General features: G+C 46.7%; 1 protein-coding gene across 7 annotated transcripts in view; it reads left to right on the top strand.

Moving 5' to 3' along the window:
* The window catches only part of MAP2K5 (mitogen-activated protein kinase kinase 5), a 154311-nt gene extending 127647 nt beyond the window's left edge, over positions 1-26664 (top strand). For 6 of the 7 annotated variants that reach the window (XM_087941871.1, XM_087941869.1, XM_087941868.1 and 3 more), the window contains 2 exons: positions 24937-26074; positions 26203-26664. In XM_087941871.1, coding sequence (XP_087797997.1) covers positions 24937-25044 — 108 coding nt within the window. In that variant the 3' untranslated portion in view covers positions 25045-26074; positions 26203-26664. Of the gene's footprint in view, positions 1-24936; positions 26075-26189 lie in introns of all 7 variants that reach the window. The other variant, XM_087941866.1, reaches the window with a different exon arrangement.
* Positions 26665-26957: the final 293 nt, after the last annotated feature.

Genomic DNA, 26957 nt, shown 5'->3' with positions numbered 1-26957 from the left:
GAGAATTTCTTTTTAATCAGGGAAGGGGGAAGGAGCTGGAAAAATGACCATTTACACAGCAGCAGTTACTCTTCTAGCCCAGAGGTCTCCAAACTTAGCAACTTTAAGACTTGTGGACTTCAGTTCCCAGAATTCCTCAGCCAGCATAGAGGAATTCTGGGAGTTGAAGTCCACAAGTCTTAAAGTTGCCAGATTTGAGGACTCCTGTAATCTTGTTTTCCTCAGGCGAAGAAGCCCTGTTGATGTGTTCAAATAGCATTTTCATCTTAACCGTACAGTTGAACTGCACTCATTTCTCTGTCTTGTTTAAATGCCGTCAGGATGATGGATTTTTAAAAAATCTTTTAGCCAGACAACACAAGGCATTGGCCATCTTTTTGGACAGATGCGTTGAGTTTTGCCAAGGAGATAGCAAGAGAGAAACGGTTGGGCATAGACCAGTTGGAGCAATGACCAAAAATTAAGCTACTACAGGTAGCTCTTGACTTACAGTCACAATTGGGACCAGAATTTTGGTCACTAAGGGATTTGGTCATTAAGCAAACCATGTAACCCGACCTGATTTTACAACAATGTTTGCTGTGGTCATTAAGTGAATGCAGCATCCCCAATTGACTTTAGCTGTCAGAAACCACTGAAAAGATCCCAAATTGTGAGCACATGACCACAAGACTGCAGCCATCATAATTGCAAGCTGGTTGCCAAATGCCTGAATTGCACTCCCCTGACCATGGGGCTGTTGCAACAGTCATGTGAAGATGCGTCAAAAATCGCCTTTTCTGAGGCCGTTGTAACTTTGAACCCCCGTTAAATAAATGGTTGCAAATCGAGGAAGTTCCTGGACAAGACCAGCTCTCTAACTGATTCCTTAGCTATAGAATGAGAAAAAAGCTAGAAAAAAGCTACTTTAGAATAATACTATCGACCATTTAATCTAATAAACAATGGCAGAAAAGTGAATACAGTGGTTCCTGGGTACTCAGCATTAATTGGTTATGGGAGGCTACAAACTGAATGCCAAACTAACCATGTGACTCTTCATTTTGGCCATTAAAATCTTTCTGTCTGTCCTTTTTCCTACGTCATCCACCTTCCCAGTATGGCTGACTTCCTGTCTGCCCTCTGCAGCTGTTACCCTTATCTTCTTGCAATGCACCGAACACTAAAGAAACTACGAGTACTGGGGCAACATTTTTGCATCAAAATGCACCCAGTACCAAATTTGACGAGTTTCGAATCCGTTGAAGACACGGGTACCATTGCATTGCAGTGTTTCACCTCTCCGTTAGCTAAATCAGGACATGTGGCTCTACAAATCCAGTTTTTTACTGTTATTTATCATCATCTTTTCCAACATCTCTGTGGAATGCTGTCCACCAGGACTAAGCCTTGGTGTATGCAAGACTGGCCCACTGAGAAGGCCTTCCACGGATTTGCTTTCTGTGAGAGCATTAACGCTCAGAGAGAACCTCTCGGCAACATGAATGTAGAGAAAAGGAAAGTCCTACACTTAGGCAAGAAAAGTCAAAGGAACATGTACAAATTAGGTGACACCTGGGTTAACAGAAGTAACTGCGAGAGGGATTTTGGAGTCCTAGTGGACAACCAAATATGAGCCAGCAGTGTGTTGCAGCAGCCAATGCAATCCTAAATTGCATTAACAGAGAGATAAAATCAAGATCATGTGAGGTACTAATACTGCTCTGTAAAGCCTTTGTAAGGCCACACCTAGAGTACTGCATCCAGGTTTGGTCCCCGCACCATACAAAGGATGTTGAGACTCTAGAAAGAGTGCAGAGAAGAGCAACCAGGATGATTAGGGGACTGGAGACTAAAACATATGAAGAACGGTTGCAGGAACTGGGCTTGGCCAGTCTAGTGAAGAGAAGGACCAGGGGAGACGTGATAGCAGTCTTTCAATATTTGAAGGGCTGCCACAGAGAGGAGGAAGAAGGGGGTCAAGCTGTTTTCCAAAGCCCCCGAAGGCCAGACAAGGAATAATGGATAGAAACTGATCAAGGAGAGATTTAACCTAGAAATAAGGAGAATTTTCTGACAATGGGAACCATCATCAATGGATCTGCTTGTCTTCAGAAGTTGTGGGAGCTTCATCACTGGAGGCTTTCTCAGAAATGCTATAGGGTCTCCTGCTTGAGCAAGGGGCTGGACTAGATGACCTACAAGGTCCCTTCCAACTCCGTGATTCTAAGTTCTAATGCAAGGCCCCTCAAAGTCTACTCCAAAGCGGTGCTCTATCCCTCTTTTGACTTCCTCTGACGTGCGCCTCCCAATCTTGTTTCCATATGGGGATGACGTTGCCACAGCATCAGCCGGAGCGAGCTTTGAATCGGGGTGCGTCGCCCTCCCTTAGCTCCGTCCTTTGCAGTACCTGACGGCGCCATTCCACCTGGCTGCCATGCTTAAGTTCCTTCATAAACTACCGATCGCTCCAAGAGGGAGCCCATTCCCAGCCTGCTTACAGAGGGTTTGAAAAGGCAGGAAGAAGAAGATTCCTCTTTATCTGTTGGCCGGAGGGACGCAGCGCTGCACAAGAGAGGGCTGCGTGTGGGACGCCAGGTCATGCGGCGTTGGCCACCGTTGGTTTTGGCCTCAGTGGCACCATTTTCCCGAAGCTTTCCGTTCCTAAGCTCTATTTAATGGAATCTATGCATAGTAAGTAACCAGGTCAAAGAGAGACAGCCTTCCCCGCTTGAGATCAATCGCTGGCTAATACTTTATCTAGGTCACTTTATTATCTCGTGGCGATGCCGTTCCCATCCACCGCCTCCTTTCGTAAGACACACTTCAGCTGTGGGGAAAGTGTGTTAGCGCATACATATTAAAAACATATACCCATTCTATCTGTATGTAAATGCACAAGGCACAGCTGGATATTGCCAAGGAGTTTGATTTACTAATGGTTATTATCTGTTCTCGCTGTTCAGTGGCAGAGAGAGATCCAGCAAGCATCCGAACATGGAAATTGTCTCCCAGTAGTGCTAGCCTGCTTTTGAGAATTGTTTAGAAAGGCAGGCCGGCTTCCGGGGCTTTGGCACGACCGCGTTTCTGAAGGGGCTCCGGCAGCCCCTCGCCAAGCCCTCCGTGTGAAGCGTATCCTCTTCCCCGAAAGCAGAGAACCCCCTCCTCTGGATTGTCCTCCACCGTAGAACAGAAGGCCCCTTGCCAGAAACCTATCCCCCCGCCCCAGGGAAGCTGGAGGCATCTCGACTTTGTCTATTGGAGGCCCCCCTCCCCAAAAGAAATAGTTGCCTGGGTCACACTAGGTGGACGTTGAGGTTCCTTAACACACACACACACACACACACACACACACACACGCTTCTAGCTGGTTCTTCAGGGAAGGGGAGGAAGAGTGTCTGTCTTTCTAATCGATCTTCTATCATTTGTCTGTCTACATCATCTATCTTTTGCCTATCCACCTATTGTCTATCATCTATCTCTAGCTAACTATATTCTATCTGTCTTTCCATCTATCCATATCTATCTTGTCTATATCTATCTATTCTGTCTGTCTATCTTGTCTATTTACCTTGTCTGTCTGTCTGTCTTTCTGTCTGTCTTTATCTATCTATCTATCTATCTATCTATCTATCTGACTTGTCTGTTTGTCTTTCTATCTTGTCTATCTGTCTGTCTGTCTCTATCTTGTTTGTCTATCTATTTGCCTTGTCTGTCTATCTATCTTGTCTGTCTGTCTTTTTATCTATCTTATCTGTCTCTATCTGTCTTTTCTTTCTTTCTTTCTTTCTTTCTTTCTTTCTTTCTTTCTTTCTTTCTTTCTTTCTTTCTTTCTTTCTTTCTTTCTTTCTTTCTTTCTTTCTTTCTTTCTTTCTTTCTCTATCATCTATCTAATCTATTGAATTTCTATGCCACCCATCCCATTAATACAGTCACTCTGGGGAGCTTACAATATAATAAAAGTGTTTGAAAGTGCTAAAAAAAAAATTAGAATAAAGAGGTTACAAGTTAAGAACCAAGGCGATGGGCACCCTGTGGGTGAGGGTCCTCGCTACCCCATCAGCCGCCCCCAAAGTAGCAGCCCAGGCCGAGCGGCAGAGCCAAGCTGTTCCAGGAGGCCGGGGGAGAGGTGTGTGGATCTCACCTCTGTCTGTCTGCTTTCAGAGCCTGCCTGGTTTAACCAGAAATGCATTTCAGAAATGATACCAAATGGGCTTTTCGTGCTTTTTCCCCCCTGCACAAATGCAGACAGCGAAGGAAGGCAAATGAACATGTCCCAGGATACAGGATCCAATCTGGGTTGGTCTATATCAGAATGTGGTAGAGAGAATTTCGCCGAAGATGGGCTCCGCGTGAGTCTGAGAGCTCAGAAGACTAAACCTCTGGTTCTAGCGACCAACCTAGATTGGATCCTGCAGATATACACAGCCTCTTCCTTGTGCTCTTTGACACTTTTGGTTTTTTGCACCTGATTTTCTCTATCGGGATTCTGGTAGTTAGTCCATGAGCCTCGAACCACACTCCCAAAACTTCAAAGGATTTATTCAAAGTTAACATGCCGGCATTAGCCTGGGCGTAGCCACCCTGAGATACGTAATTCACTGTCACCCTTGATCCTGCTTTTCCCCCTACCCCTCTGGGTATATCACCCAACGAAACACGTCCATAGCCAAGTGTTATCAATCATGCTCTCCAATTAGATTTTTGCGTGGCAGAAGCTTCAGTCATCTAATCAGTCTCTGAAGAAAATATGAATGGAACGTATTTTCGATTCCACACTGCCGCCTGCTCTTTGAAACTCCCCCCCCCTTTCTTTCTGTTGACAACTATAAAACGTGTATACAAAACGTTTCATGAGTTGACATTTGGCTCCCCTCACTTCCTGAAGATGATCTGTACAACACAGAGTTGACATTCTGATTATCTTTAATCTTTTTGACCTGGAAGGCACCTTTGCCTCCCCAGCAGTTGGGGGCCAACTGGTTGAGATGTAGAGCCTCTGCATGGACCAGTCAGGACAGACCATGCTCTTCTCTTGATTCTGAAGATGACCACAGGGGAGTTTGCTGGTGTTGTGTTTGAAACGACACTGGAAAGAGCCAACTGGAGGGTGAGTGAAGGTTACTCATAAGCGTTCACTAAATAAAAAAAGTGCCTCACAGGCAATTTGGGTGATGATGTCAGCATGCAGGTAACAGAAATTGTCCTTTGCATTAAGGTGCATCATTTACACAATAACATCATTGCACCGATGTCGAAAATTGTCCTGGGGCTGTGGGTTGCTTTATGTGAAATGCATTGTCTTGAGGTCTATCTAATCATAGCTGGGCTTGTTTACATGTGTATGGAGGTTCTCAGTCATGCAGGTCATGGTTGTACCAAAGGTGTGTTTTCGAGTGGCCACTGGACTTCCTTTGTTTTTCCTTGAAGACGTTTCCCTCCTCACCCAAAAAGCTGCTTCAGTTCTGAACCGAATTGAACTGAACTGAAGAAGCTTCTTGGATGAGATGTGAAATGTCTTCAAGGAAAAACAAAGAAAGTTCAGTTGCCTCTCGAAAAAGCAGCTTTGGGATCCAACTAGGCTTTGTTGTCTGGAGAGCCACCTAACCCAGTCTGACTTTGTCCAACAAAAATCTGCCATAATAACAAATGCATCATAATTCATAGCAAGCGGACTTCTAACAAACTGAATTTGATGCATCCACGTCTAACTAAGCCATTTTCAAGACATCTAATGTTGACAAAATCTTGGAACATTATTCCAAATCCCTGCTACCCACAGGTAAGAATAAAAGGCAGGGAAGTGTACAGAATTGGGGATGCAGCATTTGATTCAATGTGTTTACTGTAAAGTTCAAATATTTTTAGTTAAGCGACAATTGATTTTTTTTTTAAAAAAAAGGAATTGCTATTCCCTTTAATGGTTTTGATGTCATGGAATCCCATGTTAAGCAAATGCTATTATCTCCCCTGAAGCCACTGGGAGGTCCGTGTCTTTTTGTGGTCCACTAGAGAGCGGAAGTAATGGATCTCTTGCCTTCCATTAAAAGTTTGTCCTTGCATAAACTGTGTGACTGAAAAAGCTGTTGACTAAATCTACAGATAAGCAGTGCTGACAACTCAGGGGTTTCAGACTCTTAGGCACAACTGCGGAGTTATAGGATGGAGGAAATGTAAATAGGATGGAATTGACTCTCTGGATTGTGAAATCAGAATCACAACAACAGAGTTGGAAGAGACCTTGGAGGTCATCTAGTCCAACCCCCTGCACAAGCAGGAGACCTTGTACCATTTTAGGCAAATAGTTGTCCAATCTCGTCTTCAAAACCTCCAGCACATGCAAGGCCCGAAGGCAAAGCTGTTCTTCTGGCTAATTGTTCTCCCTGTCAGGAAATTTCACCGTAGTTCCAGGTTGCTTCTCTCCTGGATGACTTGTCCTGCCTTCAGGTTGGGCCCCCTCTTCTTTGGGGCAGCCCCTCCTCAAATATTGGAAGACTGCTGTCATGTCTCTCCCGGTTCTCCTTTTCATTAGACTAGACATGCCGAATTCCTGCAACCGTTCTTCATGTGTTTTAGCCTCCAGCCATCATCTTTGTTGCTCTTCTCTGCACTCTTTCCAGAGTTTCAGTAACTTTTTTATATTGTGGTAACCAGAGAAGAGAAGAGAAGAGAAGAGAAGAGAAGAGAAGAGAAGAGAAGAGAAGAGGGAATAGAATGGAATAGAATAGGGAATAGAATGGAATAGAATAGAATAGAGAATAGAATATAGAAAAGGTTTAGAATAGAGTAGAGTAGAATTGAATTGAATAGAATAAGGAAGAGAAAAGAATAGAAAAGAGAATGGAATAGAATATAGAATAGAATAGAATAGAATAGAATAGAATATAGAAAAGGTTTAGAATAGAGTAGAATTGAATAGAATAGAATAGAGAATAGAATAGAATATAGAAAAGGTTTAGAATAGAGTAGAGTAGAATTGAATAGAATAGAAAATAAAATAGAATAGAATAGAATAGAATTCTTTATTGGCCAAGTGTGATTGGACACAGAAGGAATTTATCTTGGTGCAAAAGCCTCTTTATTAATTTACAAGGCAATGAGTTTGTTTTGCATCTTTGAAAATCATAGAATCCTTTAATTGCTTGAAAGTCCTCTTGAATACAATAGTAGGGATTGGCCGGGACAAGTGAGGGATTGTGGTTTTGAAAAGTTACGGTATGCCTGTATGATCAAATTAACGCAAGGCACGTCAAAAGAGGAAGGGATGCCCTCGTGACTTCTCAGCGCCAACCATATGTACAAGGAATCTTCATTCTCTTCCCAGCACTGCTAAGCGTTGACGGACTGCCTACAGACCCGGAGCACGGACGGTAGAGTTGTCGCTCCGAGGATAACTAGTTGGGGCGGTGCAGATTTCTCACAGCCCCTGGGACTCTTACAGAGGCTGCTGCTCACACAGTGGCAGACCTGCCACCATTTAAACCTGTACAAAGTAGAAACGATTCTTGGCTCCATTTGTTGAGAAAAGGTCTAGTTTTATTAAGAAGTCAAACGTGTTGCAGTTGCGCCTAGTCAAAACCCGAGAATTGTGCGCCAAAATCCCCAAGTTCAACTTTTCCCGCCCTTAGTTCCCTCCCATTGCCCAACCACATGCCGCCAGTTAGGTTCAGGCAAGATGTTTTCATAAGGTCAGCTCAAGGGCAGGATGCTTGGTGACCCCGAAGAAGCTTCTAGAAGACCCGTAGCACTTACTTTCATTTTCCCCCCTAGTTCATGGGCAATTTGTCTCTCTCACGCACAATCTCCTTAGGATAAAATCTAGATGCCACTTCTAGAGCTGGAAGGTCTGAACCGATACATCCAGGCCTAGTTTTGCTTGTGCCTGAAAAACTAGGTCTGCGTCATGTAGAATTAATTTCGGGGCAGGGGGAAAAAAGAAATATAGGTGTGGCTGTGCATGTTTTGCATTGTCCACAAGGTCTGATACATGCAGCTGAATGGCAGCCATAGCTGTGGAGCTAGTTCAGTGCTCGTTTTTGCTGGCTGATTGTGCTGTCAGGAGGCTGAACGGATTTCCAGAAAGTGATAAAATTACCTTTTTCCCCCTTCGATTCTTTAAAAGAATGACCTTTCTTTCCTTGATCCTCCTTAAAAAGATTTTCAGATTTTCAGGTTACTTAACAAGAGACCAGATATTTTTAAAATCCAGGATTAAAACGAAAAGCAAACGCAGGAAAATGCTCGCTTGACACAGTCAGAGTTAACAGGACGGGAATCAATGAAAACTCCCAGGAGAAGCCATTTCAAAACGTTGATACTGAAGGGAGGCCCTTTATCGTGAAGCCCCGCCCCACCTGACCCCTCCTGCCCCGTAATTGTCCTACCTCTCTCCCGCAAGGCTGAAAAACCGTGCAAATGCACCATCAGGCCCGATGGGACACTAGACTCCGGGCACGGTTGTGTGAACAGATTTGAGAGAGTTACAGCAGGCAGACATGGTGATGCTTGCTTGTTAATCTAGGACACCATCCACCAGGGACCCTCCCTACACCAGCCCCGCCGAAGTGAGTTGTGTTTGTGTGCCAGTCCCCTCACAACCGGTCTCAGCAGGTAAAAATAGACTTTAAAATAGGTTGAATTGGCAGGAGCTCAGCAATGGGAGGGGGAAGTGCAAGGATTGGCGTGGGAAGGGTCTTGGGGTCCCATTAGAGAGGGGGAATTTTGTTCACCATCACTGGATCTTCACAGCTGGGAGCCTCCTGGTGCCGGGAAGACACCACACACACAAACACACACACCCAGGTCCAGGATCCAGTCCAAGGATGGCCCCGTGCATGGCCAGGAAGCATTTTCCATCCTGGGGGCGGCATTTGTGCTATCCGGGTCCGATTGGTGGGAATTGCCGTCATCCTCACCATCCCTGTTGTACGGAGTTGGAGACAATACCAGGATCTCTGTGAAGAGCATCTAGGCAGAAGGCTCCTTAATTGGATTTCCTGGTGACTGACAGGCTGTCATTATCCCAGGAACTTTCTTTGGTTAGGCTGCCCCGTGGCTGGGATGTCCCCCTTCTCTCTCTCCGAGCTCCGCTTTATCCTCTGAATTCCCGGCGGTGCAATCACAATGGCGGACGAGTCTTTTAGCACCTTCTTGGTCGTCTCCTTCCCTGGTGGCAGCTGAACCCAGCTGCTTGTGAACAAGAGAATGTTCTACGGACAAAGCCCCTTACGACGCGCTCTCGGGCTCTCCCCCCCTCCTCCGGCCCGCACAGCTTCAAATCATTTTGAAAAAACCAAACAAACAAACACACACACACACACCGCCAAACCTGTTGAGGATTCGAAGTAGCTGGAGATGTGGAAGGAGTGTTAAGTATCTGTCACGGGGAGATGGGGACCCCAGGGACCGCGGGGAGATCAACAACCACAATTAAGGCCAAACCCGCCGTAGCAGAATCCAAGCTAACATGGGCCCCCAGACCATTTGGGGAGGGCGATAAAGGAATTGATTTCTGTCTTGTTTACACTTTGCCAGCCCCATCCCGGTCAACCAGGGAGATAAATATTTCCATACACTCCTGATTTTAGTTAATTCCCCCCCGTCCCCCCGTCCGCCCCGTGGATCTGCTCTCGACCGACAGGGACCAGGCCTGAGTTCCTTCAGCATTCATACGGAGCAGCTAATTGGCTATGAAGGGCTCCTGTGTTTAAATGGGCTTGACAGGAATTTAAGTTTCATTTCAGTCAACCTCTGCCTTTGCTCCACTTTCTAATTTTTAAATTAAACATCATTTCATGTTATTCCTTCCTTACGGAGAGGCTTCCAGTTCCTAGTTCCACCATAAGCCCACAGCCCCCGCTTGGGGTTCATGAATGCAACTAGTCAATAGAAGAGGGTCCTTTGGTAGAAGCCTCTCGAATTCGGTGGAATTGGAAGTCCGGCTGTGGAATGCCAGTTCCTCTTGTAAGCCAGTCAGTTGCCACGGTTCTGTATTTAGCTCCCTGGGAATAAAGAAAGGAAAGGGAGGTTCTACCTGGTGGAATTGAGCAGGGGCTGAGTAGTGAAGATCTTGGTTGGTTGGTTGGTTGGTTGGTTGGAAGGGAGGAAGGAGGCAGAGGGAAGGAAGGAAGCAGAGAGAAGGAGGAAGGAAAGAAGCAGAGAGAAGGAGAAGGAAGGAAGGAAGGAGGCAGAGAAAAGGAGGAAGGAAAGAAGCAGAGAGAAGGAAGGAAGGAAAGAGGCAGAGAGAAGGAAGGAGACAGGAAGGAAGGAAGGAAGCAGAGAAGGAAGGAAGCAGAGGAAGGAGAACCTGTGGGAAATGAGTTCATGTAGTAGAAGGTGAGAGTACAGGTAGCCTCGACTTACAACAGTTCAATTAGTGACCATTCAAAGTTACATCACTGAAAAAAAGTAACGGCCATTTGTCACACTTACGACTACTGCAGCCTCCCCAGGGTCACATTGTCCAAATTAAGGCAGCTGGCAAATGACTCACATTTATGACGGTTGCAGGGTCCCGGGATCATGTGATCACTTTTTGCGACCTTCTGACCAAGTCAGTGAGGAAGCCAGATACCAGATTCACTTAACAACCATGTAACTAACTTAACAAATGTCACAATTCACTTAGCAACTGCGGTAAGGAAGGTTGTAAAACGGAGCAAAATTCAATTCACAAATGTCTTGCTCAGCCACATAAATTTTGGGCTCAGTCGTAGTTCGTAAGTCGAGGACTACCTGTATTTTCTCCTCCAATAGATCCTTCTCCCCAGTAGTGGGGAAAAGATTTCAGGAGATCCATCCTGTCTTCTCGTTGCATTGCGGGAGAACGCTGGAACTTCTGCCTAAAGCAAAGCCAAGTCGTGGATTATCTAGGTTGTTTTGTTTAGGGAAGCCTGATTTCCAGCTAGCTTTTATTAAAGATTTAATTACTTAAATGAAGAGGTAGGGGAAACGTTTATCAGGTTTGCAGAGATAGCATGGGGTACAATAGCTGATACCCTTAGAGCAGAGAGAAAGAAAATTCAAAACTTTGAATTGTTGAGTTGAATTGGATTTGAATTTGGACTGAATGGGGTGATTGAAATGGGGTGGAAATTACAGAATGAAGACTAATTGAGACACATGCAAAACTCTTTATTTAAGGAAATAAAAAACCCGATCACTAGAAACTGTTTTAAGACAGGGATTGTGATGACCCAGTCACAGAAAACAGGTGAAGCCCCTTTTATTCCTTCAGTTTGCTTCCAAGCTCCGAATATCTTTGATGGAAGACAAAAACACTCCCACACCAACAGTTACACGAAGAAGGAAAAAAGCAACACAAACCAGGCAAGATAAGGGCTGGAGGATGTTATAACACACACTGAGAAGGACGCCACACTCAGAGAGGAACTATAGAGATATTTACACACTTGGTTTCCAGCGTTTGCCCGTACGCAAGTCCGTCCTCTTATTCGTCACAGCTGCAGCCCATGAAGAGGATCAAGGCCCTCTCCTCCTAAGTAGACCACGTTTCTCCCTTATCCTCTCCTCCCTGCATGCCTTAGGATGGATAGGCGATGGTCCTGGGTCCTCCTCTGACTGCCCAGCCGGCCTCTGCCCTTCCCCAGCCTCCTCCACAACCTCCGGAGCCACACTCCCACTCCCTGTCCGCTGTTCCTCCTCTCCCTCAGAGTCAGTCTCCCCCAGGGGCATGACAGGGATAATATCATGTGTGCAAAAGAATTAGGAATAGCGGTTGACGGAAAACCGCATTGGCGCGAGTGGTTATCCGTGGCTCTGAAAAAAGGACAAATACAATTTCAGGCTATATCCACCAAAGTATCGTTTCCATGTTATTTTTTCCAATGCATTCTGCTTTAATCAGACCCTATCTTGAGTGTGCTTGTTAAGAAGGATTCAAAGAAATTGAACAGATTTGGAAAAGGACAGCAAAGATGACCAGGGAGTTAGAACATTTGCGGACAGGAAACGTCCTGGAGGAGCTCAGAATAAAGAGGAAAGGAATTTTACTGTGCTGGTCGTTACCAATTACGGGGGGACAGTGCTCGTCTCAGTTTCAAGGTCATTGAGCCAGCGCTGTGCGAAGACAATCACGTGGCCAGCATGACATCACGGAGCGCTGTTATTTTTCCCACTGAGGTGGTACCTATTTATCTACTTGGATTTGCCTGCTTTTGAACTGCCGGGTTGGCAGGAGCTCACCCCGCTGTGTGGCTCTAGACCAGTGGTTCCCAACCTTTTTTTCGCCCCGCACCCCTAAAGAAATTTCACTCGAACCTCGCACCCCCTGAAATTTGCACTTTAGGAACTACTGAACGCGTTAAATATATGGTAGGATTGAATCTTTTCAGCTATGTATGTGGCGGCCACTAAATAACGATACTTAACTCTAAAATGAAAACAAAGTTAATCCATTGCATAATAAATAAAAATGCCAACATATAGCCAATATCCTATTATTTACCTGGACTTTTCTCGCACCCCCTGGAATATCGTCTCGCACCCCCAGGGGGTGCGAGCACCCCAGGTTGGGAACCCCTGATCTAGGGTCTCAAACCCGAGTTTCTGGCTTTCCAGCCCAGCCGACAAGCTCAGCATCTTAACCGCTGAGCCACCATGCCATCCTTAAATTACAGAAAGGCAGATCTAATTGAACTTTAGAATATGCAAGCGGGGCTGCCTTTGGCTTGAGTGCATTTGAAGCAGAGGTTATGTAGACGTTCTTCAATTTGTTTTTTGCATTAAGCGCCATAGTATCCAAGACTTAAATCGTTCCTCCTTCCGGCTCAAGAAATCTGTATTTGTTCGGCCTTGACTCACAGTGTAGATGCTTCAGTTTATGAAAAGACTAGTAGATGTTCCAAAATCTTACAGCATTTCATGTTATATTTCCTTCTCCCTCTGCCAATCTCTGCCAAGAGATTGGAGCGTGGTGGTAGGTTTATGCACTGACTCACGCAAACATTTTTGCAACTCTTAAACAGTGTTAAACTCTCCATCCATTGCCAACAACCCGGATGATGAGTAAAATACTTACTCTTGCCCTGACCCTGTAGCGGTGTTGTTGTGACGATCCAGGTAGACCCTGTATCTCCTTCACCTGACTCCGTCTAATCTGCCTTGGCAAATTGTAAAGCTGTGTTTGACTTCTCTGGAAGTAACCTTAAATTGTAATCTTGTAATGATTCCAGTGTTGCCTTCCTCTCTCCTTCTCTTAATGAGGTTATGACCAAATGCTCATTATAATTGCTTTAGACTCCTTTTAATTTTCAAGCTTATTAATCATAAGAAGAGTTATTTAAAATTGCATAAATTAATCTTAGATTAAAAGCCCATCAAAGTCTCAAAACAATTAAGAATAAGTAGGATTTCCCTGGGGCAGCAAGTTTTATTTTAATAGTGTAGCCAGGTGAATATCGGAACATTTGAAGTGCAGGGATGATTAATGTTTCCGACAATTTTGAAGGGGAGATTTTAAAATGGCAACTCCTGAGCTTACTTGTATGCTTCAAATCTATTGTCTCTCACATCCGCTAATGAGCATTTTAATTACAGCGTGGAATAGGGCACCAAACCATGCGAGAGGCCAATTTCTCCATTGGAAAATAGCAATGGAAAAAAGTCAGTTTCAATTTGGCTCCTTGCTGGGGCTTTTACTGCTAAAAGCACGTGGCTCGTGGAGAGGACTGGGCAGGAGGCTGCAAGCTTGTGTTCCAACTCAGATGGCCAAAGGAAAGGCCCGTTTGTTGGCTCTGGTTCCTTGTTGTACCACTTCTCATTCTTTATGCGGTAGTAGCTTCTCGTTTCTTCTGAAGCACAATAAAATCTTTCCAATAGGCCAGAGAACAATAGTGGATCCATTCAGAGGTGGGATTCAGCCGGTTCTCACCGGTTCTCGAGAACTGGTAGTGGAAATTTTGAGTAGTTCGGAGAAACGGCCAATCCCACCTCTGACTGGCCCCGCCAACCCCATCTCTTCTGTCTGCCTCCCATTGAGTCCCAGCTTATTGGCTGGGTCTCCTTTGGTTGCCCTGCACAGGAGAATGGAGCTGGAAAGCAGGTTAGTGGGGTGGGGAGGGAAGGGGGATTTTGCAGTATCCTTCCCCTGCCACGCCCACCAAGCCATGCCACGCCCACCAACCAATGTCCACAGAAACGGTAGTAAAAAAAGTTGAATCCCACCACTGGATCTATTTAAGAATTTATTTTCTAAATGTCACACCTGAATGAAGCACACCCTTTTCTACTTCCTTATAGCCCCATTAGACAAGGGATGTCACATTTGATTTCATTGAGGGCTGCATCAGGGTTGTGTTTGACCTTGGGAGGGGGATATGGCTTGGCGGGCGTGGCTTGGTGGGCGTGGCACCTCCTTAACCTGCTTTCCAGCTCCATTCTCCTGTGCAGGACAACAAAAGAAGACCCAGCCAATCAGCTGGGACTTGAGAGGCAGAGAAGAGATGGGGGTGGGGCCAGTCAGAGGTGGTATTGGCCGGTTCTCTGAACTAATCAACATTTCCACTACAGGTTCTCCAGAACTGGTCAGAACCAGCTGAATATCACCTCAAGGCCCGCGAGCCTTGAGTTTGATACCCCTGAATTGGAGAAACAGGAGAAACAGTCACTGGTTGGTACCAACCAGCTCTTGGGGGGCAAAATAATCCAGTACCACCAGGCTTCATTGATATGACCAGCTGGACAGGTGGGCCCAGCAGGTGAGAGTAGCTGATGGGTCTTCAACTCTCACTGATAGAGGGGATCTATTGTATGTATGTATGTATGTATGTATGTATGTATGTATGTATGTATGTATATGTATATGTATATGTATAAACAGACACACACATAATAATTCATAATTACAATACAATACACACAATCTGGTCGTGTTATAAAAGAAAGAAAAGAAAATAAATAGTTTATTTATTATATTTATTATTATATTCTATAAGAAATATCTACAGCCGAGGTCTCCAATGTTGGCAACTTTAAGGCTTGTGGGGGAGTTGAAGTCCACAAGTCTTAAAGTTTCCAAGGTTGGACACCCCTGGTCTAGAAAGAAAAAATGGCTTTCAGAAAGGCTTGTGGGAATTCTGTCCTGTCCCTTTGAGAAGTCTTCTGGGGGCGCAGAAGAGGACACTTGGAAAGGACTAAGGCACTTAAGTGTTCTCTTTCGGAACATGGAATTCAGCCAATGGTGATCTCTGCTAACCATAAAATAAAATTAAAACAACCAACAATTGGGCAAATCCTTTGGAGTTTTGAGGAGAAGAGGACAGGACAGCATGTCAGGATTGAACCCCCAAAGTTTTTGACCTGTCTAAGGCTACCATCAGTTCATTTTTGCAATAAGCTGTAACGTGGTTTGTTATCAATAACAAACCGTCAGTTCATTTTTGCAATAAGCTGTAATGTGGTTTGCTATTTGACAAACATTACATCTTGTTGCAAATAATATGACTAATGTGATTACTTAGTTATAATTATTGATACAGCTTCTTGGGAATTATTATTATTTACAGCCAAACGGCCCAAGTAAATGTGGTTGGTTTGGCTTAATGTGGTGTGAACCCAGCCCAGTCTTTTTTGCTTATGATTTAAGCGTGGCTTAGTCAACAGATCCTGGGTAAAACAAGCCACTTTTTGTATAGATCCAGCCAATAAGTGTCACCTTCTATTCAGTAAAGAGCTTCCACACCAAACCAGAGTATTTTTAAGGAAAGAATTGCTGTTTTCTGTTTTGTACAGAAGGATTCGAGAGTCGTGCTTGGCCGCAAGGCTCTTGTTTTACAAATCGAACGGTGTAGCCTGAAGAAATACTAATTTCTCTGCTAGCTAAGGCGCTGTGGGTTTCCCCCCTTTCTCTTTATGCTGTCCTGACTCAAGTCCTGACCAGCAAGCGTGCGATGCCCCCAGCCCTAATGTGCCATTAACGATAGGTTAATGTACAGGATAATGTTTGACAGGCTCTGGGTTCATTACGCTTCTGAGTCTATAAGATCTTTCTTGCAGAGGCCCATGGTCTCATTGCATTGTATCATGCAATAAAAATACCCTTTTAATATCACACCCAAATAAACTGTACTTGAAGTGCCATTGGAGGGCACCACAGCCCTTCCAGCAATATAGCTTTCAATTGCAACAGTTGGGAATTTCCATCTTATTTTATTGTTCCTGATCCAGATGTTTCCTCAGACTTTTATCTAAAGGAAAGGCAGTGGCCTCTGTGGTTTTGGCGCAGAGATAAATTCAGCTTTTCACTTTTGCTTACCATTGTGGGGCATATCAAAGCCTTCCTGCCAAATCTATGTCGACAGCTAGTACCCCTGAGCGTATAGAGACTCAGGATTGGGCCTTTGATGGATGGACATTGGTGAGATCCAGAAGGCTGTGCCAGACTCTAAAAAGCTTGTCCAACCTCAAAACAATGCTTATTGTTGTGGTTCACCAGCAGCCTGTGCAGACGGCAGCGCAATCGGACAGTGGGGAAGAACAGGGATCAGTCTGGGGAGGACTCGGACAAGGGTCCTGCGTCCGATGCAGAGATGGGGCCAGGGCCACCTGGGAGTGGGGTGCTGATTCCGGAGCCTTCAGAGTCCGGCAGCAGCGAGGCAGAGGACCAAGGGGAGCCTGTTCCCAGTGTGTGAGTGTGCGCAGAGCTGCTAGAAGACAAGAGCAGCTGAAACAAAAGGGACGACTCGGGAGTAAGGCTGGGAGGTGATTGCCCCTCCCATAAGGGATAAAGGACAGGCAAAGGTAGAGAAACCTTTGCAGGAAGCAAAGTCGTTTGCTCTGTTCAGATTAAACCTTGAAGCTCTGTGTGGACTCTCTTCTTAAAAACCTCCACTGATGCCCACAACTTCTGGTGGCAAGCTGTTCCACAGGTTAATTATCTTCCCTGTTTGGAAGTTTCTCCTTAATTCCAGGTTGCTTCTCTCCTTGATTAATTTCCATCCATTGTTTCTTGTCCTGCCCTCTGGTGCTTTGGAGCAGGGGTCTCCAACCGTAGCAACTTTAAGCCTGGCGGGCTTCACCTCCCAGAATTCCCCAGCCAGCTTTGCTGGAGTTCTGGGAGTTGAAGTCCTCCAGGCTTAAAGTTGTCAAGAGGGGAGACCCCTGCTTTGGAAAATAGGTTGACCCCACCTCTCCCCTTGAGGGCAGCCCCTCAAATACTGGACTATTGCTATCTTGTCCCATCCCCCCCCCCAGTCCTTCTTTTCTCCAGACTAGCCGTACCCAGTTCCGGCAACCGTTCTTGACTCGGTTCCTTCAGAAGCCGGGCAAGAAAGGACACCCTGCTTGGGAGGGAGGAGTTGGGGGTTTCATGGCTCAGATCGCTCCGAAAACAAAATGAATGCAATTGATTGATGGACAGTGAACATTTTTTTTGGGGGGGGGGGGAGGTTGTCCAGAGGAAAAAGGGGGGAATTTTACCTATGCTGGTTTTCGCGTGCAAATTTTAGAACTGGCTTTGCTACTCGCGTGTCTATGTGGGTTTATCAAGTTCTACTCTTGGTAAAAAATAAACAATAATAATGTCCCAGGAGTTTCTTTTGCTGTATTTACCAACAGGGCGATTGAAGAGAGTCTTAACATCTGGATGAAAGGTAAACCCAAGAAGGAAGGGAATTGGGGAGGTGCCAGGTGCAATTGCTGAGCAAAACCAAGCACTCTCTGGCTCCCTCCTCCTCCTCCTCCTCCTCTCCTCTAAAGGCCTCAGAAAGAGTTAATGGCCTCCCACAGAATTGGTGGCTCTAAAAAGGCAGCCTTTCTCAAGAAAACGAGATGTGACAAGTTCATTTAAAATGCCTGTTTTGTCATTGTTTATCTCATTTTCAGAGTTGGCAAAGAAAATTAGGCTGGCTGACACTCACCTTCTAGCATCTCCAGGCCTCTGACCTGACCTGGCCAGGGCCGAATCTTTTGCCCCGAAAAGAATGGACTTTCCCCAGGGCATAAAGGAGGCGCTTGAGCCAATCCTTTCAACAGCCCTTGAGCCCAAGGGAGACTCGGGGCAAAACGCTGGGGGGACATTGACGTATCTTGGTCTTGAACAGCAAGCAGAGAATAATTGTTTTTATTGCTTCTTGATTGGTGCGGGCCCTGCAGGATTAAGATCCTACTGGACCAACAGAGACTCCTTAATGGGGAAAATGGTATAGAGTAGGTTGATTAAGCAAGGAGCTAGTAGAAGGTGAGGAATGTCTAAGGCCTACAGAGAAGTAAATGTGTGTCATGCCCCTGTTGGAGACGGACTCTGAGGGAGAGGAGGAACAGCCGACAGGGAGTGGAAGTGTGGCTCCGGAGGTGGTGGAGGAGGCTGGGAGGGGCAGAGGCCGGCCGGGCAGCCAGAGGAAGAACCAGGCCCATCCCCTCTGCATCCTAGGACACGCAGGGAGGAACTGAGAAGGAAACAACTTGGCTTATGAGAGAGGAAGTGGCCATGATCCCACTTATTGGTTATGGCTGGGGAGACTAGTATATAAGAGAGACGATTACAACAACCATGTTGCCAGAAGCAAAGCGTGTTTTACTTTGGGCTGAAGTTATCTTGGTTGGCGTCCTTCCAACAGACTGTTATCTCCTTGAAGTGGGAAGTTACTTATCCTGGTCCGTTGTGGAATTTCCTTCATTGTAGTTTGTTTTGGTTTTTTTTATTTCACCTCTATCTGCTCATTAAGTTCGGACTGTATTGCTTTCTTTTGAAGACTCTTTTTGAGTATGTTTTATCTCCAACTGAGAATTATTGAACAGTGGGGCCGAGTTGGAGGCATTAAAGGACATTTATTTACGTTTTGGATTTTGTTATGTTGTGTTACATTCTGGGTCATCACAGTGTGTGTCTTCATTTTTAACTTTCATTGTCTTGTACCTAATACAGGTAGTCTTCGACTTACAGCAGTTCATTTAGTGACCATTTGAAGTTACAACAGCCATGAAAAAAGTGACTTATGACCCCTTTTCACACTTACGACCGTTGAGTGTCCCCAGGGTCACGAGATCAAAATTCAGATGCTTAGAAACTGACTCGTACTCATGACAGTTGCGATGTCCCTTTTGCGATCTTATGACAAGCGAAGTCGATGAGGAAGCCAGATGTACTCAACAACCCTGTTACTAGCTCAACATTTGCATTAATTCACTTAACGGTTGTGGCATGATCAGTTGTAAAATGGGGCAAAACTCACTTGTCTCGCTTAGCAACAGAAATGTTGGGGTCAATTCTGGTTGGGAGCCGAGGACTACCTGTGTTAGCCTAATTCTGATGGATCCTGGGCTCCTGCGATCTCTCACAATTATTTTGAGTTGCACTGGTACCAAAAAAGGAGTTTTTCATCCCTTGGAGGAATGTTGCCTTGACGTGACAGTATTTTCGTTTTTCACATATTGCAAACTTTGCAGTACTGTAATTGAGTAGCAAGAGCCCTTAGACTTACAGACTGCTTCCCAGTGCTTTCCAGCCCTCTCTTAAGTGGTTTGCAGCTTCGGTCTCTTGCCCCATACAATCTGGGTCCTCATTCTATCAACCTCGGAAGGATGGAAGGCTGAGTCAACCTTGAGCCGGTCAGAATTGAACTCCTGGCAGTGGGCAGAGTTTGCCTTCAATACTGCATTCTAACCGTGGTACTCCATGGAAGGAAGGGAAGGGAGGGAAGGGAAGGGAAGGGAAGGAAGGAAGGAAGGAAGGAAGGAAGGAAGGAAGGAAGGAAGGAAGGAAGGAAGGAAGGAAGGAAGGAAGGAAGGAGGGAAAGGGAAGAGCAATAGCCCTTAGACTTCTATACCGCTTCACAGGGCTTTACAGCCCTGTCTAAGTGGTTTACAAAGTTGGCCTATTGTCCCCCAACAATTTGGGTCCTCATTTTAGTCACCTGGGAAGAACGGAAGGCTGAGTCAACTTTGAGCCTGGTGAGATTCACACTGCCAAATTGCAGACAGTCAGCAGTCAGCAGAAGTAGCCTGCAGTACTGCACTCTAACCACTGTGCCACCGAGGCTCTTCCTCTCAATAAAGGCAATACTGTCCAAAAGAACTCTAAATTAAAGAGTCAAGAAAGGGCCACAGGACTGAAGGCTAAGCTAGCTTGTCCACTGATGGCTGAAACCCAGGAGAAGGACCAAGAGTACCAGCCTTGACCAGACACGGGTACAGGGATGTCCAAGTTGGGGGCCAGCCCAGAGAATAAGCCAACCGGTTGTTAACATTCTGAGCAGTTTAGAGAACCAGTTGTTAGAAGAAATTACTGGGCTAATCCTGTAAGGAAGGCAGGAAGGAAGCATTCTGGTGTTGCTTACAGAAACTGCCTTTCCGCTAACCCTTATCACATTCTTGGCAGGACTGGACTTCCTGTCTCAGGAACTTCTCTGGAGTTTTTTTCCCCTCCTTTGCTGGCACTTTGCTTGTGTGGAGGGACCATTGAAAAAGTGACTTATGACCATTTTTCACACTTATGACTGTTGCAGCATCCCCACAGTCACAAGAGGCCAGGCGAGGAGATGCGTACCTCGATGTGAGTGATGTTGAGTTGGCCACGCCCAGCCAGTCACATGACCGCTAAGCCACACCCACAGAACCAGCTGTCAGAATATTTGCATCCCACCCCTGGGCCCGATCCCTCGCCTGCAAAAGCTTGGAGGAGCGTTCGCCGCTAGAGAAAACGCCTTTCAGACTTCTGCGTGTTTACATTTCTGCACCATTACTTGATAAAACGAAGGGAATCTCTGCTGGGATATTTAAGAATTGTGGACTTTTTAGATCTGGAGCAATATTACTCAGGAATAAAGGGGCCTCCGCCGCCGCGCCCCCCCCTCCCCTTGAAGCTGGTGAAGCGCACGAGGACCCTCATTCTTGTGTCTTTCCCTCTCTCCCTCCCTCCTCTCTCTCTCTCCCTTCTTCCCCATTACTTCCTTCCATGCTTGTTGTGTTCTATTTGTTTCTTCGTTCTTTAGAAATGAGAATGTCGGGTTAACAAATGGGGTCTGTCTCTTTCTAACTGCCTGGAACTTCATTATACCTGCATGAACTGCCAGCTCCATTTTCCGGTGTCGCTGGCTTGTTCTGGGCCCCCCCCCCCCCCCCCCCCCCCCCACCCCTTCCCTCCAGCCTCCTCTCAGCCCCTCCAGCTCTCCGCTTCTTCCTGCCCCAGTAAAATCCCCCCCACACCCACCCAAGGGGGAGGCCTGGACATCAGGGTCGCTTTCTTTGCTGCCGCCGCTTCCTTTTCTCAATCTGCCCTCTTTTGGGGGGGGGCGAGGCAGAAGAGACCTTGCCCTTCTGTCACCCTAGAGTGGATTCTCCCCCACCCCCCCACCAGCCATTCTTCAGCAGCTGGGCCTTTCATACCCGCCTGTTTCTTAGGTTGTCACCCAGAGGTGGTCTTCGGCCGGTTCTGACCAGTTCTGGAAAACCGATAGCAGAAATTTTGAGTTTTAGTTCGGAGAACCGGCCAATCCCACCCTCTGACTGGCCCCGCCAACCCCATCTCTTCTCCGCCTCCCGTTGAGTCCCAGCTGATCATCTGCGTCTCCTTTGGTTGTCCTGCACAGGAGAAGGGAGCTGGAAAGCAGGTTAGTGGGGTGGGGAGGGAAGGGGGATTTTGCAGTATATCCTTCCCCTGCCACGCCCACCAAGCCACACCCATAGAACACCACGCCCGCCAAGCCACATCCACAGCTGATGAGCTGTGTCTTCTTTGGATGCCCTGCACAGGAGAACAGAGCTGGAAAGCAGGCTAGTGGGGTGGGGAGGGAATGGAGATTTTTGCAGTATCTTTCGCCTGCCCCACCAAGCCACGCTCGCAGAACTGATCGTTGTTGGGGGTTTTTTAAATCCCACCACTGTTGCCACCCCGCCACATCCTAAAGGATGACAAACACGGAAGCTGAAACCGCTCCATCCAAATGGCGTAATGCAACCGAGACGTTGAGTTCGCCCCAACCTTCTCCAGAATGCCGTGGTTGGAAGGGGCCTCCATTCCAAGGAAATATTCTGTCTCGCGGCCCGATACTCCCCGTCGCAGCCCCTCGGAGGGTCAGAGCCCCTCTAGAGATAAGGGCTGTCATAGAGAAGGAAAAAGGTTGGCCTTTTTCTCCAGAGCATCTGAAGGCAGGACAAGAAGCCCTGCTGGGTGGGAGATCCCCTCGGAGGGAGATCCACGTTGGGAATAAGGAAGGACGATGGATGAGTGGAACCGCTTTGCCTCCTGGAGTTGTTGGAGGATTTCCAGAGAAAATCGACAACCGTTGGATAGGAATGGAGTAGGGTCTCCTACCCTGAGCAGAATCTAAAGTCCCCTCCAGCCCTCTTTATTTATTATGTCTTCTGTAGCGGAGAATATTTATTATTATTATTTTTTGAACCGTCATTGGACACTCCCTGTTCGCCCTTGACTGTCTTCGGCGAGCTGGAGTTTTGGCAGAACTGCCCAGATTGCTGGTGGTGGCAAGAATTGGCTTGTCCCGTTTTCCTCTGGGAAAAAAAAAGGAGATTCATGCTGGAAACCAGCAAAATCAGCCTCGTAGCTGATCTTACGAGCTCCGTGAATCTGCTCCCTTGTCTGCAGCCTCTTGATTTGTTCCGTGACTCGTGTTTGTGGCTGCTTATTTAAAAGGCAGGACAGGTCGCTCCAGCCTTGACTGCGAACGAGGGCATCTTTTCTGCTCCTCCGGGGATCTCCGTGAGTTTGGCCAACAGTTGAGCGAATTTAACCTTGTGGCATTTGCCGGAGAGTGATTACTGCAAGGAATCTGGGTCCCGAAGAACTAAGCATGGGATTTGAGAAGAAGGATGTGGCAGGGAAAGGGGGCGGGGGGCACAGGGCTTGGGTCCTGACAAATACCACGTTAGCCTACTTAAAAAAAAAATATCACTGAAAACGGAAAGTATACACCTTCTTTCATTCCCTTCTTTTGTAAGAATCTAGGGCAGAGTTTTTTTCAACCTTGGCGACTTTAAGATGCGTGGACTTCCGTTCCCAGAATTCCCCAGCCAGCAGTTTACCTTCTCCTGAAGGTAAAGTAGTTGTTGGGTTCTTTGATTTATGTCTTGCACAAAACCATCTAAGTCAGCATTCCTCAACCTTGGGAACTTGAAGAGACGTGGCCGTCAATTCCCAGAATTCCTTAGCCAGCCAGGCTGCCTGGGGGACTCTGGGACTTGAAGTCCACACATCTTAAAGGTTGAGGAAAAATATATATATATATATATTTAGAGGCAGGGTCGAGAAGACAAGACAGGAAAGAGATTCCAATACTATTCATCAGAAGGAGGAAGGATTTGAAGCCAAGCAGGGGGGCATCTGAGGACACACTTACCTTGGGGCAGAAATGGGGGGAATTTAGAATAATCTGAAAGCCTTTCCTAAGCTTTCCCCCATCCAGGGGGGGTTGGAGACGTTGCATTCATAAATGCAAAGTGACATAGAAAGGCCTTACCTGGCCTAAAGAGCACCGCGCCCGTTGTGGCATCCCTTGCAGGCCCAAAGCTCTCCCCTCTCTCTAGTGGAGGAGGCGCTTTACTCCCCTGAAGTCCAAAGGAGATTAAGTAAATCCCCACCTTCCTAATATGATTAGATCCCAAAGCTCCTTCTTACCCAGCATTTTCCTCTCTCCCCGTCCCCACGCCATCTGTGCCTCTTTTCTGCCTCTTTCGTGTCACACCCTTCGGTTCGGCCAGGGTTTCCCTTCCTCACATTCTTCTTGGAGGCTTTGGGACCCGATTATTAAGTCGTTAGTTTTGAAGGTGGCTACGCATTTTGGAGACGAGTAAAGCAAGTCACTTAGACCTCGGAAAGAAGACCTGAGTTGCCCATTTTCAACATTATTTCACAGCTCCACCCCCCGCCCTTCTCTCCTGCCAAATCTAAGAGCAGAGAGAACAGTCCTGTGGCGTTGCCTTCTGAGAATAGGGCATCGTGCATTGCATCATGCCAGCCTCGTGGTCCAGCACAAAGCACAGAAGCGGGTGGCATCCGCGAGGGCCTTCAGACCCGCGTTCCTGTTCTTTGCTTTTCAACCTTCGCAGCGGCGGTGGGATTCAATTTTTTTTACTACCGGTTCTGTGGGCGTGGCTTAGTGGGGGAGGCCGGGGAAGGTGACTGCAAAATCTCCATTCCCTCCCCACCCCGCTAACCTGCTTTCCAGCTCCGTTCTCCTGTACAGGGCAACCAAAGGAGACCCAGCCGATCAGCTTAATGAGAGGCAGAGAAGAGATGGGGTTGGCGGGGCCAGACAGAGGTGGCGTTGGCCGGTTCTCCGAACTACTCAAAATTTCCGCTACCGGTTCTCTGGAACCAGTCAGAACTGGCTGAATCCCACCCCTGGTTGGCCCTCATTCCAAATCCTAGAACAATATTTCTCATCGCCAATAACGTGAAGATATATGGAATTCAACACCTAACCAGCATCTCTGGGGCGTTCTGGCGGTTGAAGCCCCCACATCAGTCGCCACGGCTGAGAAACACTGCACGGGGGGTTATTTTTCCCTGCTGCCTTCTTAGATGATCCTGGACTCAAGAGAGAATTGTGGGGGGGGGGACGGACTTCTCCATGGCTCCCACCTCCTATCTTTGTGAAACTGCAGATCCCACGTATGGTTCCACCTTTGAAATGTACCCAAATGAATACAAACAGGAGAACTTTCCCAGCGTGTGAGAAAAACCTCTGTTGTGTTTCTTGAAAAGCCCTTTTCAGTTCGGGGGATGTTATCTGCGTGCTCAAAATTGTGCCTTCGAAAGAAAAACGCGCCGTTTATTTTTAAACTTAAAAACACACACCGAGTGAGATTGGTAGCCGCGTATTTCAACAATAAAACTCCCCTCTCTTTTCAGTAGACTGTATGCAGACGGCCGGGATTTCTTGCAAAAGTCTTTATCAGGATGACAACGAGTCTTGCATTTCTTCCGCTCCTCAGTTCTTTGACGCTCTTAAACTGAACCCACCTTTCTTTTTTTCCTTTTAGGGCCACCTCTTTATTGTGCAGTACAATGACGGGAACGCCGAAGTGGTCTCCATGTGGGTGTGCCGGACTCTGGAGGAGAGGCGTGTGCAACAACAGGGATCCCAGTGAGAGGAAGAGCGATGCGCTCTCTCTCCCACGGGGCCAGAGCCTCCGAAGAGCTTCACGTTGCAGAGTGGAGCCCGCCAGGAGAGATCCGGCATCTTTTCTTCAAGAAATTCAGCGGGCATCCTTTGCCCCCCGCGGCTCTCGCTGCCTCCTCCTGCATCCCTAAGACAAGGCGAACGTATATTTTATAAACCGAAGGTGTATCTATTGGCCTCCCAAGTATTTTATATGATTTGGGGTCTTTGCTAGCGAAACAAACACGAGGACATGAGCAGAAAAGGAAGGTGGCAGCCCTGTGGACTCAGCCAGGTGCCTGCCTTGCATTGGGATTGGAAAACTGAATGTTACATGATGGGCCGGTGAAAGAAAATGGACCGAGATGAAGGAATAAAAAAGCGTACGCGGTATCAGCCAAAGGGTGTGCGCTAATGCTTGCACCGTCCCCTGTACCTACTCTTCCTTACGTAGGACGAGGTGGACATCAAAGAGACTTTAGCAGAAGATCAAAACAGGAGGGAAAGTTGGTCTGGGCTTTCATTTGTTATTCCCTTGAGCGGTAGGACAATTCCTTGAGGTTGGTCTGAAGTTCATTCTTGGAGGAATTCTTGCCTGAACTGCAGAAGAGGTGCTGCCGGCCAGGGTTGATAGCAAAGTCGGACCCTTTGATTGGAAGCTTCCTTTGTTCCTATTCAACAAACCTAAGATAAAAATATTAAAGTCATTCTCTCTCTCTCTCTCTCTCTCTCCTTCCACAAATGTTGCCTGAGGCTGATGTGACTTATCATTCATTTGTTCAATTAAATGTGCGTATTCGTGCAACCTTCACCGGTGAAAGCCGCGATAGCTAGGTTTTGAGAACATGAGGCTAAATTGAGCCTGGGCAGTTGGTGACTGAAGATGGTCTGGGAATCCATCCTGATAAAAGGGAGTCAGCAAGTTGTGTGAACCGTGCCATCCTATTAAACTCTGGTGTTTTTATTTGTTTATTTATTTGTCACGCGAATATATATCCTGCCAATTGATCAGGCTGTAGGTCAGGGGTCTCCAACCTTGGCAAGTTTAAGGCTGGAGGACTTCAACTCCCAGAAAGCTGGCTGGGGAATTCTGGGAGTTGAAGTCCTCTAGGCTTAAACTTGCCAAGGTTGGAGACCCCTAATCTAGGTGGTGTACATGGACAATGCAATTTATCTGTTTGTGCATAACATTATGGGGGATAGCAGTTGCATTTCCTTCAGGGTTTAGCATCTTGGGTGAATCTACTGTAACTGACCCAGGTAATGAAGTCTATCCATTAACCTCACCAACTGGAGTCACGGGTCAAATGGAGACCCAACTCAAAGAAGGGAGGCTGAGAGTCGTGCAGCCCTCTGATGCTCTGGCCTTCAGCAGCTACTCTGCAAAAAAAGAACAAAACCAAAAACAGGAAGAAGGAAATTGTGCTGTAATCCAGTCCACCAACAACTTCTGGAACACAGTCTAAAAGGAGTCCAGCCTTTGATAGCAAACAAGGTTCCTCTGCACCCTAAAACGTGGATCTGTTGCAGACGGCTGCTTTATGGACTGCCCTATTCAACTTTTGTCGCCTGTCTAAATAATTATGACATTAAAAGACTTACATTGAAAGTTTAAGAATTTGGATCTTTCTTTTTCTTTTTTAGTGAAGTAAGGATTTCCCTTGTGTCCTGACTGTAGAGCGTAGGGGTCATCTCCGCTTCTTTAGCCGAGGGAGCCAGCGTTATCCAAAGACGTTTCCACGGTCATGTGGCTGAGGCGCACAGGACACTGTTACCTTCCCAAAAAAGTGGAACCTATTTATCTACTCACGTTTGCATGCTTTCAAACTGCTAGGTGGGCAGGAGCTCACCCACGGCGTGGCACTTGGGTCTCAAACCCAGGCTGTCAGTTGTTCAGCTGAG

The sequence above is a fragment of the Pseudonaja textilis genome, chromosome 13 (assembly GCF_049901715.1).
Source record: "Pseudonaja textilis isolate UNSWEBS1 chromosome 13, rPseTex1.2, whole genome shotgun sequence".
Classification (NCBI taxonomy): domain Eukaryota; kingdom Metazoa; phylum Chordata; class Lepidosauria; order Squamata; family Elapidae; genus Pseudonaja; species Pseudonaja textilis.
This window is presented reverse-complemented; position numbering and strand designations above follow the sequence as displayed.